At 30.2% G+C, this 12,690-nt stretch overlaps 1 protein-coding gene across 3 annotated transcripts; it reads right to left on the reverse strand.

Moving 5' to 3' along the window:
* Positions 1-2,239: 2,239 nt before the first annotated feature.
* LOC114425361 (isoliquiritigenin 2'-O-methyltransferase-like) lies at positions 2,240-12,151 on the reverse strand. Of its 3 annotated transcripts, none has more exons than XM_028392272.1 (4): positions 11,708-12,151; positions 3,138-3,454; positions 2,931-2,995; positions 2,240-2,822 (listed from the first exon to the last, which is right to left on the reverse strand). In XM_028392272.1, exons 1-4 carry the CDS (start codon positions 12,097-12,099, stop codon positions 2,523-2,525), a joined length of 1,074 nt encoding a protein of 357 aa, XP_028248073.1. In that variant the 5' UTR covers positions 12,100-12,151; the 3' UTR covers positions 2,240-2,522. The 3 variants fall into 3 exon arrangements, with proteins under 3 accessions (XP_028248073.1, XP_028248071.1, XP_028248072.1); XM_028392270.1 differs by lacking the exon at positions 11,708-12,151 and adding an exon at positions 3,698-4,168; XM_028392271.1 differs by lacking the exons at positions 2,240-2,822; positions 2,931-2,995; positions 3,138-3,454 and adding exons at positions 9,734-10,334; positions 10,441-10,505; positions 10,617-10,933 and having other exon boundaries at positions 11,708-12,149.
* Between the last annotated feature and the right edge of the window lie 539 nt (positions 12,152-12,690).

The raw sequence follows: 12,690 nt of genomic DNA on the forward strand, positions 1-12,690 counted from the left end.
AACAAGACATATATTATCACAAATTAAAAGCCTAGAACTATATTAACATAAATTTTAAAAATAATCTTAAACAAAACATTAAATAAAATAATGTTAAACAATATTACAAACATTAAAAGTATATTTTAAGTATATTTTATTTTATTTTTAATTAAACGAACAAAACATTTTAAAGTTTTAAAAAATTACAAAATATTAATAAATTATTTTTCTAGATGGATAAAGTCAACCTAATACACTATGGGTTAAACCCAAGTGCGCCGGATTGTAAGTTGCCGTGTCAAATTTTTCAGCAAATTACAATTTTGATAGCTCTGTCTGACTTGTTTTGTTTTGATAAGTAAAAGAATTGGGCGCTTTTTGAGGTGAAAAGTCAAATATTTGCCAAATATGGATTAGAAAGCGAAACAATCGGCTGATCAATGATGCATGGTTGCAAAATTCTGCCCATACTTGTTGTTCTACATGAGTTTCTAGATGCGTTCTTATAATTGTTTTTCCTTTATTTCTTTTTATCATCAAACAAACATTGCTTATTAGTCATGCACAAGAATACGTCAATAATTATTTTGAATTTCTATTTAAGTTATATCATATTTATTAAAACATATACTAATGCCCAAATAAAAAATATTTAATATTATTATTAGTAAATTCTGAATAGTTAATAATTTAAATATAAAACACTATATATTTAATGATAAACCCATATATTGTAGGGGTATAAAAATCTTTTATGTTAGTAATTTCATCTGTAATATTATGGTCACAAAGGTTTGGTATTCTTTAGTGTTGCTTTATAATTAAAATTAGAGATTTCAACTTAGTTTTAGACTTTTATAGTGAGAATTATGATGTGTTGGGTTTTCATTCATATTTAACATACTAATCAGTCATAAAGATTTTCATGCATTTAGTGTCTAAGTGGGACTAAATTTACTCTTATTTTCTGTACTTTGATCATTTGAAACTCCTAGCGTGGTTTTTGTGTGTTTTTAGACTTTAGGTAGGTATTGAGCTTGGTGAGTTAGCCTTGGAACATGAAGAAATTGGAGTTTGTGAGGACCACAACCAAGATGCGGTGCTTGCCATGGGTATAGGCATCCCAATGAGCTCAAAGACCCCACGCTCGATGTAGCACTCGCCGTATGTGAGGGCATCCTAGTGAGCTCCATAATTACTTCCAACAGAGTCCACACTGGGCGTGGCACTCGTCATAGGTGTGGCACACAAATATATTTTTGTTTTAAATTTTTAGGCTTTAGAATTACATGGGCTTTGACCATAAGTCACCCTAATTATAAATAAACATATCATAGTTAGGAAAAGTGGTTTTTGGACCTTCAGTATTGATGGCTTAGTGAAAACTTTGTATTTTTTTTTTTTTGGCTTTTTTCTTCTCTGATTAGTATTCTGAGTTTTTTTTTTGAGTTTTTTTTTGAGATTGCTCATCATCATGTATGAGTACTTCTCATTGTTCTAGGATTTTGGGCATGGCTCGACAATTGTTCGTGTTAATTTATGTTATTTGGGGTTCTCTTCAATTCTTTTCTTTAAATTCTTCTCTTATTGATTTATACATGTTAGACGCTTGATCACCGTTTCATAATGTTAGACGTGGATAAGGATGAATTGAGAGACAAACTTATACGTTGGAACCATGAGAGGATAGCTTAGGTTTTGATTCATAACAATAGGATTAACATAGGTTTTAATTGAACAGAACACTACGATGTAAGGATGAATCCAATTAAACACATATTCATTGCTTTAAAGAGAATGAAGAATATCTTGGATTAATTTGCCAGTAAAAAAGAATTAGGAAGAATATGAAATTAGTGAACAAGAGTCTTGATGTGAAACCCGATTATGAAATTTTCTAAATCTGAATTTAACCTCAACCAAATATTCTCTTGTCATTATTTTAATTTTATCTTTATCTTAAAATTTATTTTCTAAATATTTCCAAACCAATTCTTAATCTTTTTTCAATTATTTAGTTTCTATTTTTTATAATGATAATTGCAAAGTCGTGCAGTTTATGTGGATTCGATAATTTATTTAGTTTCTATTATTAGATATTTTCTACACAAATATTTTCTATCTTTGTAAACGTTACATAAAACAATAAAAAAATATTATATTGTGTGTGACATGTAACACGCATATGTGGATTTGTCACATAGTCAAACAACGTATCACATATGCACTCACGATAATGGAAATGACACGGTTGGACTAACTTGTCTTAACAATTATCATTTATAAACCAAATTGATGATTTCCAAAATATTGGAACTACATAAGTTATTTATCCAAACTTTTTATTCATGATTACATAGTCTCAAAAGCAATAACATAAATAATCTCACAGTTGCTGACCAGTGGGCTAACATATGCCGGGCCAACATCAGATTTTATGCAACTGGGCCCAATTTATTTAAAGGCTTTTGGGTCTGGATGCACCCAATGTAACATGTGGGCTATCATAGATTCAAATTACTATTTGTCATGGGCAATTTCTACTTATAGAATTCCATTACTCCTAACGTAGATGAGATGTCACTACTTGCTACATGAAACTTGGAAAAACCAGAGCTCTTGCACAAGTTCTCAAATTCCTTCTGAGTTCTTTCCCTTCCACCATGTGCTAAAAACATGACATTGTCGAGAGTACAAGTATGCTTGGATATATAGCTTGGATTCGGGACTTCTGGTATTATATATTCGAAAACAATCACTTTTCCATGTTGTGGCAAGGCTTTGTGAAAGTTTCTTAAAAACTTTATACAATCTTCATCAGCCCAATTGTGACATACAAACTGAAATCGCCAAAGACAAAAGAAAAAAAAAAATAATTAAATGTTATTTCATGCTACATATTGAATTGTTTAAAAATATATAAATTTTCTTTCATGTAGTTCACTAACCTTCACTAAAATGGCATCACCAGTTGGAACACTTTCAAACATATCTCCTGCAATTTGCTCTATACCTTCACACAATAATGAGTGTTTTCTAATTAATAATTTTGGCAAAACTTATTCCACATTTCTTTCCTCAAAACCAAACCCATCTTTCAAAATATTTGCAGTCAGTTTATATATAGAAATTAAAGAGAAACTAATGTATGTTACCTGGGTGAGGTGGTGCTTTTTGAATCACCAGAGGCAAATCAAAATTAATTCCTTTCATTGAAGGATATTTTGGGAGAATCTGTTTCAGGGTCTCTCCAGCTCCACCTCCTACATCAACAAGTGTTGACACTCCCTCAAATCCTTTGTATAGTTTGAGTGCCCTTTTCAATTCTAGTGGGGCAGCGTGAATTACTGCTTTGTAAAAAATGTCATTCAGCTCAGCATTTTTCTCCATATAATCATATGGTGGTATTCCATGCACATTTTCAAAATGGTTATTGTTGTTAGGGTCCACAATTGCATCCTTTACATCCTTCCTGTTGAGAGAATGAAAACAATACAAAATTAATTAGTCATGCTAGAAGGAGATATAAGGTGGGCTGGATGGTTAAAAGAGAAGGAAAAAGGGGAAAAAATTCCAGATTCGATTCTCTTTACTACCAAAAACTAACATTCTAACAAACTAAAATATGATCATAAAGAAAATCAATCATACTAGAAATTAATATTGAAGTCTTTCTTTGTCAAATGGTACAAGTAAATAAATGATTAGTAATTACCACATGTCATGAAATCCGCGATGGATTAAAGAAGAGAGAGGAGCCAAAGAACTTCCTTCATCCTTATCAAATGCAAAGTATGCACCAACGGGTGAGAGAGCATAAACTCTTTCTCTCTTACCATCTTCATTTGTGCGAATGGAGCAATTTAGAAGAGAATAACTGGCCAACAAAGGTAATATGCGTTCAAGCCTATTAGCCAATTGTGGGTGTTGATTTGGAAGCAAAGAAGCAATCTCAGAGGCTGAGAAACTTGAGTCACATGAACTCTGTGCCTTTGCTATGATATCAAACAAATTGAGATCAATAGCTGCATTTAGGACTGCAGGGAGGACCCGGCTAAAGCAAAGTAACACAGCAGAGAGGTAAGGATCCTCGACCTTTGCTATTTCTGGGTGAACTTGACTCTCTCTGGAATTGGAACTCATTTTTTAATTACTAGTGTTTAGTTGCTTTGCACTTTCTTCAATTTTTATGATGTTTATATAGGCATCATTCCTCCATCACATGTAATTAATCCTTAGCATAATTCTCTTATTTAAAATATTCGTAAAATTCAAATTAAGAGCATATTGATTAATAATCTTTATTTCGATTGGTTGTTTGTAATATTTCTCCATCAAATGTCGATTCCTAAAAATATTTCATCATTTCAATTTTGATATGTCAATATTTTCTTTTGGAAGTCATCTTTTTCTCTTCTGAGTACAATTAAACACTAAATGCGGATATATTTCTTACCCTTTATTTGGCTGTAGAGAAATTAGAGGGAGGAAAATAAGAAGTTTTTGTTGTTGTTTGATAGGAGAGGAATGGAGGAAAAATAATTTTAAAAATAATGAGACTTATAGTATTATTTTTTTATTTCTCTCTAACCAAATACCTCTAATTTATATTTAATTTCTCATTTATTCTCATTCATCATTTTATTTTCATTTATCCTATTTCTCTATTCTTTATCAAATAAGACACTAGTGAAAATTCAAACATAGTTTCTACGTGAGAGACTAACCATTATTATGAGTTAGGTGTTAGAACGAAATTAAGTCCTACAGGCAGCTATATATGACTTAATTTAGTATGAGTTGGGTGTTGGCCTTGACTATGTGTACAGAGACTAAATATTGCTCCATTTGGTATTTTTTTTTTTTCAGAATTCCGTTTTATACTTTACAAAGTAAATACTGGAAAAGTTCAAGCTTTTGTACCTAAAATATGGTGATTTTAATTTTAATTAAATAATTTTTTATAATTGAAAAGTAACATATTTTCCCAAATACAGAAAAAGGATTAGGTAGGGAACAATCCCCAATTTTCCCCCATCTACCCCCCACCACACATACATACACAAAACACTCTATTTCTCCAAATATTATACTTCCTCCACTATTTCCCAATCCATCACTTTTTTTTTGTGCATGTTAAGAGTTTTTTAAAAATAAAAAGTACAGCAAGTCAAATCTCAAAAATAGGACAAAGACATTTCAACTATCGTGGACGGCAAAACTGCTATAATATTATTGAAAAACAAGAAAACCAACAAGAGATCACGGCGGGATTAAACCAAAATCCATGATCAACAATTAACAAAAGCGAAATGATTACATTATAAAAATGAATATTTTTAAGAGTTACAAATGATTTTTTTGAAAATATTTAAATATATTTAACAATTAATCAATATTCATTACATATGTGTTTTGTATAACATGTTTTGGACGAATATAAATAAGAATGAAATAATTTAAATAGTATATTGTTGATACAGATTTTTTTTTGAGAAGATAATTAAGTGTCCGTTTATTTTAAAGTTAGAAAATGTCAATTTTCATAAAATTAATTTTAAATCACTTATGATATATACTTAATAATTACAATCAGAAATTTTAAACTGAAACCAGTACACGTACGAGTGTATAACACTTGGAATGAGTTTGATCATCCTATCCCAAGGGTGATGCCTCAAAAATATAATTAAATAAAGTGGCTGATGTGTAGTTGACTTAAGTCAAGCTATTGTAACTTATTTGGGCAGATGTTTCAAAAAAAGTGGCCTCCTCTTAACGTTGAAAAGAATGTGATAACTGTTAAATAATTGTGAATTAATAGTAGTTAAATAGTCAAAATTTGGTTTAAAATTAATTATTTAACAGTTATTTATAATTAAAAGCTGAAAAATTAATTAAATTGAATTTCTGGTTGTAGATACGAAAAATGAGGGTACATTAAGCAAAAATGGCAACAGAAAGGAAGAAAAAAAAGGAATTCTGAAGCAGGCCCAGCCCAACAGTGGCGCTAAGCTCGCATCAGGCGCTAAGCGAGTAACTACCTGCAGATGCTAAGCATGACGTTAAGCACGAAGGAGCAGAAACCGTTACGCGCGCTAAGCCCAGCTAGGCGCCCAGCGTGATCCAACAGAAGCACATGCTAAGCCTGCATGGCGTGCCCAGCGCGCGATCTGAACGCGCTAAGTGCGAGGTGTGGCGCTGAGCGCGACTACGAAGGCCCATAAGCCAACTTCAGCAACTATAAATAGAGAGGCAGTCCCAAGGAAACATCATCTCGTCTCAGAGCACTATTCCCAGCACTCTAAGCCTGAGCTCTCTTCTCTCTCTATATTCTTTGTTTTATTATCCCCATTCTTTCTTTCATCCCCAATTGTAAGCACTCAATGGCCATGAGTGGCTAATCCCCTAGCTAGGGTCTGGCAGGCCTAAAAAGTCAACGATATACGATAAGCTTCAAGAGTTATCAATGCAAAAGGAATTCATTCTAGGTTTTTCTGTTCTAATTCTTTTCTTGTTATCTTGCATTCATTCTTAGATTCCTTTTGGGTTTATTCGCTCGGGAGAGGGTAATCCCCAATAAATATTTAAGATTCAATGCATGCATCAGTTTTAGGGGTTATACGCTTGGGAAAGGGTAACGCCTAACAAAACAAAACATCTTAAGAAAAAAGAATCCTTGGGTTATCATTGCTAGGCATAGAATGATAACCCATTGCCCATGCATTTAAGCAACATCTAGAATTTGACCTTAATGCATTTTAATTATTGAATCTTCCCAAAGACAATTGGGAGATAAGTAGTTAAAATAAGCTTGCCAACGTAGGGGCAACTAGTTAACTGATATGGGTAGAACTAGTACCAGTGCATTTGTAATGAATATCATATTTACATGCATCGTAGGCCAATTGGGTTTGTCTGATCTTGGCATCTTTATTAATTGTCTTTCCTTTTTAAACTATTTGATTTAGTAATCACACTTATTTCTGCATTTATTTCTATCTTTATTATCTTTACTTATACTTACAAATTGAGAAGTATTTAATCAAGTGCAATAAAGTCCCTGTGGAAATGATACTCAGACTTCCGAGTTATACTACTTGAGAGCGATTTGGTACACTTGCCAAAGTCTCAACATAATGCATAAAAAAGAAAGTTGAAAAGTAACATATTTTCCCAAATACAGATAAAGGATTAGAAAGGGAACAATTCCAATTTTTTGAATTTGGTTTCTCAATCCCTTTTCATGCTGTATCTATATATATTGTCCATCAAAATAACATTACATAATAATTGTGTTAATATTTAATGATAATATTTAATTTCTATTTAATAATAATATTTAATTTCTCCACCCGCACACACACAAAAACATATTTCTCCAAATATTATACTTTCTCCACTATTTCTCAATCTATCACTTTTTTTTTTTACATAACTAACCCCGATTCCTCACCTTCCTGTCTCCAATTTTATTTTGATTTTTAACTTAATAAATTGGGATCAAAATTATTGATTTTTAAGTAAAGAGACTAAAACATATATTTTGTGCAATTATAACACTAAATGAGTAATTAAAAAAACTCATTGAAAAGTAATATATTTACCCAAACAAAGAAAAAAGGATTAGAAAAGCAAACTATATTTTCTCAAATAAGAGTATGTTTGTTTAAGCTCATTTTTTTAAATTTTTTTTAGTAAAATAAACACTTTTTTAATGTATTTGTCTGAATTTCTTTTAATAAAAAAATGGTTTTATGTTTTCTTTAAAAACTAAATCTTATTTGCTTCTTAAAATATCACTTTTTTAAGAGAACTTTTTTAAATTTAAACAAAATGACACATTGTATTTCCTCCATTATTTCCCAATCCACCGCTTTTTTGTGTATGTTAATAAGTTGACTATACCCTAGACCCAATTTCTCACCTTCCCTCTCTAATTTTATTTTGCTTTTCAAGTTGATAAATTTGGGGCCTTTAAATCGAACCTAGATTTCCTGCAGCCAGAAAAAAAATACACATTTAATTAGTCGGACGATTATAATCATATGATGAAGACTAATATATCATTTCAATATAGTCAACTTAAAAAATACATTTAAAATATTAATCGTCTAATCTTCATCGGGCGATCAAAAAAATTCATGAATGCATGATTGCATGGATGCAGTTTATTTTTACTTTTTTTGTTTTTCATTTTCTCTCTGTTTTCCAAATTCTACCCACCCTTTATGTAGCAAAAGAGGGATGCCATAACGACAGATTAACGAATACTAGTATCCCCGATGAAAGGCTCCACATTTGAGAGAGGAAGAATTCACAGCGACAATGGGTTATTCAACATTCAAGTCACTAGTCGAATGACAAAATAAATTGTATGATTTTTAATAACTTGAATTAGATAGAAAAAGTCATTAGATGACGTGATGGTTATTTATTTATGATTAATATTATTTACTCAACAAATTTTATAATAGTTTCTATACAATTTTACGACAAATTTTAAGGTGGACAACCTTGCCTGAACCATGATTTTGAATCCTTAGATTTATCTAAGGTGAATAATTTTATCATAGACTCACTTCACCAAATAATTCCTCCTCCTTCTTTAACTTCCCTCCTTCCTTCAAGTTCTGGTTGTTGCTGCCACGTTTCTGTCTACATGAAGACATTGGAATAAAGTGAAGCGCATACTTCAATTCATTATCTCATGGTTAATATGGAAATGAGCTTGTTTTATTAAAATGTTTCAAATTAAGTCAAGTCTAATTGGTTATGCAAATATATGTTATTTGTCATATTGTCCTAATGATATATCACAAACAGGATATTTGTTTACATGATATCACAATTTCATGATAATATGTGAAACAAGTCAAACTAATCACATTATCTAATTTTGTAAAAAATTTAGTTTGACATGAGAAAAAGATGACATCGTTAATCATATTTGAACTCAATGTCGCATAATATCTCAATTGAAAGAAAGATATGTTTAAAGAAATAGAATAAAATATATTTTACCAATTTTTTTCCACTCATAATCTCTAAAAGAATGATGATACAAATGTTTAATGAATTTATTCGTGTGAGAAAGTAACATTTTTTTATAAAGTCATTGTCAAGAAAGACATTTGTGCAAATAACTCATAAGATTAGACTGTATTGTCTTAAAGATGATGTCTGCACGAGGGAAAAAAATAAATACGTTTTGCATTTTTTTTTTCATTCACCTTGATTTTGTTCCATTTAAGTTTTTTTGACAAAATATTTAATAAGATAGGTGATAATATATTAAAGAATGTGTACTCTTTTTTCTTCACTAGGTTTTATTGCAAATTTTTTTTTCTATTAAGATTTTAACGGGATATATTCTTAAATAATAAACCTCTAAAAGAATATTATGAATAATTAATTTGTTAATGTCCATATTTATGTCATTATCTTTTGTGATATTTTTTTATTAATATTTATCTCTTATATCTATAAATGATTACTCCTGCAGTCCTGCATGAAAGAATAAAAAATAATTCTCATTATGCTCTGCCCCAAGTTATTGTATTTAACAAAAACCTATTTTCAAGGAATTTGTGTCCTAGTTGCATTAAATAATGAAGATATGACCAAACTACCCAATAATAGGCACTCAAGAGGACTCAATTAATTATCAATAATTAACGGAAAAGAACAAATTACATCAATTCAAATTATAAAAGAAGAGTGGAATCATTAGAAAAATAGATGATCGAAGTGGAAACTCTAAGGAAGACACAATCATCATCTATAAAATAGATTCTTCATAGATTAGACATTATTTCCTTTTATGATTCGGTAGTTATTGTTCCTTCAACAATATGAAAATTGCTAACACGTCCCAATTCTAAGCTATAACATAAATTTTATTCTCAACGAAGAATAAAGTAATTAAAGCTTAAATTTTAAGTCTATCATCAACAAAAATAATATGACCACATATGTAGGTAAAAAAGGCCAACATATAACTTTATCAAATTTTATTTTAGACCTTATTTATTATGGGATTGATCCTAATTTTATTTATAAAATTCTATCACTGAAAGAACCGACGGTGAATCTCTACATGCAACATGAAATCTAGAAAATCCAGAATTCCTGCACAAGCTCTCAAATTCTTTCTCAGTTCTTTCCTTTCCACTTGTCACTAAAAACATGAGACTATCAGCAACACAAGTTTGCATAGAAATTTTGCTTGAATCCGGAACTTCTGGAATTATATAGTCTATAACAATCACCTTCCCATGTTGTGGCAAAGCTTTGTGGCAATTCCTTAAAAACTTTACACAGTCTTCGTCTAACCAATTGTGACATACAAGCTGAAATCACAAGATACAGAAAGAAAAAATGTGATTAGTTACAACATTTTATGTTATATTGAATGGCTTTAAATTTATATTTGATTGTTTTGCTTAGCTCACTAACCTTTAGTAAAATGGCATCACCCTTTGGAACACTTTCAAACATATCTCCTTCAACATGTTCTATCCCTGTTCGTGCAAAAAATAAATAGTGTTGATTTTTAAAGACAAACTTAATATTTCAATTATTGGAACACAATTGCTCCATCATTAATTAAAATATTACTATATATATATTACCTGGATAGGGTGGTGCATCTTGTACCACTTGAGGCAAATCAAAATTAATTCCTTTGATTGAAGGGTACTCAAAGATAATCTGTTTTAGGGTCTCGCCTACTCCACCTCCAACATCAACCAATGTTGATACTTGCTCAAATCCTTTGTATAGTTTAAGGAGCATTTTCATTGCAGGAGGGCCAGTTTGGGCCAATGCTTTGTTAAATAGTTTATTAAGTTCTTCGTCTGTCTTCATATATTGATAAGGAGGCATTCCGTGGACATTTTGGAAATGGTCGTTGTTGTTAGGGTCCATAATTGCATCCTTTACGTCCTTCCTATTTAATTAGGAAACAATACCAATCGATATATATATTAAAAACATAAAATAATATATGGGTAGGTATCTAAACTCTAGTGGACACTCAAAGCTAAAATAAAATAAAAGAGGAGAGATAAAAGTAGATATATAAGTGATATGACATTATAGAAAAAATATAAAACAAATGATAAATATTAATGAGGTATTGAAAGTAACAATATGTTCATATGCTAAAAAAAATCAATGAGACCCGTTGTCCTTTGTAAAATAGTATAAGATCCATTTTGGATTAAAAAATTCATTCAGAAAAAATTAAAAAGGTGAAATAAATCATTTTTTCTTCAAAAATTAACATTAACTTATGTATTTTAACTTTTTATACGTTCTTTTGTAAGTATAACTTATTTATAAATAAATTAAGATATATGTTAATTTTAACTTATGAGATGAGTTTGATTCATTTTTCCTCTTTATTTATTTTGATTTTCTTCCCATAGTGAATACAGTACTTTGTTAAGAAATTTATACGTAGCTTTAATTAATAAGTAATGTTATTCAAATTTATTTATTTATTTTTTACCATATTTTCTACAATAATGAGTAATATGAGGGGGATAAAGAAAAAAAATATAATGAATTGAAAATTTTGAAAATGAGGAGAATATTACTCTTAAGTAAATGCATGGTTAGGAGTTATGAAGTTAATTAGGTCCTTAAAGAAAGAAGGTAAAGAAAGAGATGTTGAATTAAAATTAAGAATGAAGATATTCGGAAGTAAATTAATACGTACAAGACGTGAAAATATCCACGATGAAATAAGCTTGAGAGAGGACCCAAAGAGCCTCCATCGTCGTCAGAGGCAAAGTATTGACCAATTGGTGAGAGAGCATAGAGTCTCTCTCTCACACCATCTTCAGTGGTGCGAATGGAGCAATTGAGAAGAGAGTAACTTGCCAACACCGGCAATATGCGTTCAAGCCTATTAGCCAATTGAGGGTGTGGATTTGGAAGCAAAGAAGCAATCTCAGAGGCTGACAAAGTTGAACTCTCTGCCTTGTCTATGATATCAAACAAATTCAGATCAACAGCAGCGTTCAAGATTGCCGGAAAAATTCGGCTGAAACATAGTGTCAAAGCTGAGAGGTAAGTGTCATCCTCCTCATTTTCTTTGGAACTCATCATTCTTATTTTGCCTTTCACTTCTAATGTTGTCTACTTTCTTATTTGAGTTTTGGATTCGTTTATATAGGCATAATGCACAAGACCCCTGCATAGTTAAGAATACTAGTAAAAAAGTATTTGTCATTAGTTTTTTTTTTTTTTAAGTATACCATAATCAAACAATTAATTTTTGTTTTAGATTATTAATAAATTTTTATGTTACGTTGATCCTAATATATTAATACTTTTATTTTGAGTGTTTAATATCGACCCAACATAATTTCAACTTTTAATATATATATATATATATATATATATATATATATTAATCATTTATAAAAAAATTTAAACATATTTTATTTTATTTATATAAAGTAAAGAAATCACGTATATTGATGAAAGAATTAACATAAACTTCTTTTATTTCAAATAAATAAATAAAATATTTCTCTTAAAAATTTATTTTGAGTCAGACTTGTTAGGCTAATGCTCAATGTCGTCAGCATATATGTATAAAATCCTCCATGGGAATAATCACTCTTTAGATTATTTTTTTTAACAATATCCAACATTGGCGTAATTGACTGCATGGGCATTGGAAGGGCATCATTG

This window comes from Glycine soja, chromosome 9 (assembly GCF_004193775.1).
Source record: "Glycine soja cultivar W05 chromosome 9, ASM419377v2, whole genome shotgun sequence".
Taxonomy (NCBI): domain Eukaryota; kingdom Viridiplantae; phylum Streptophyta; class Magnoliopsida; order Fabales; family Fabaceae; genus Glycine; species Glycine soja.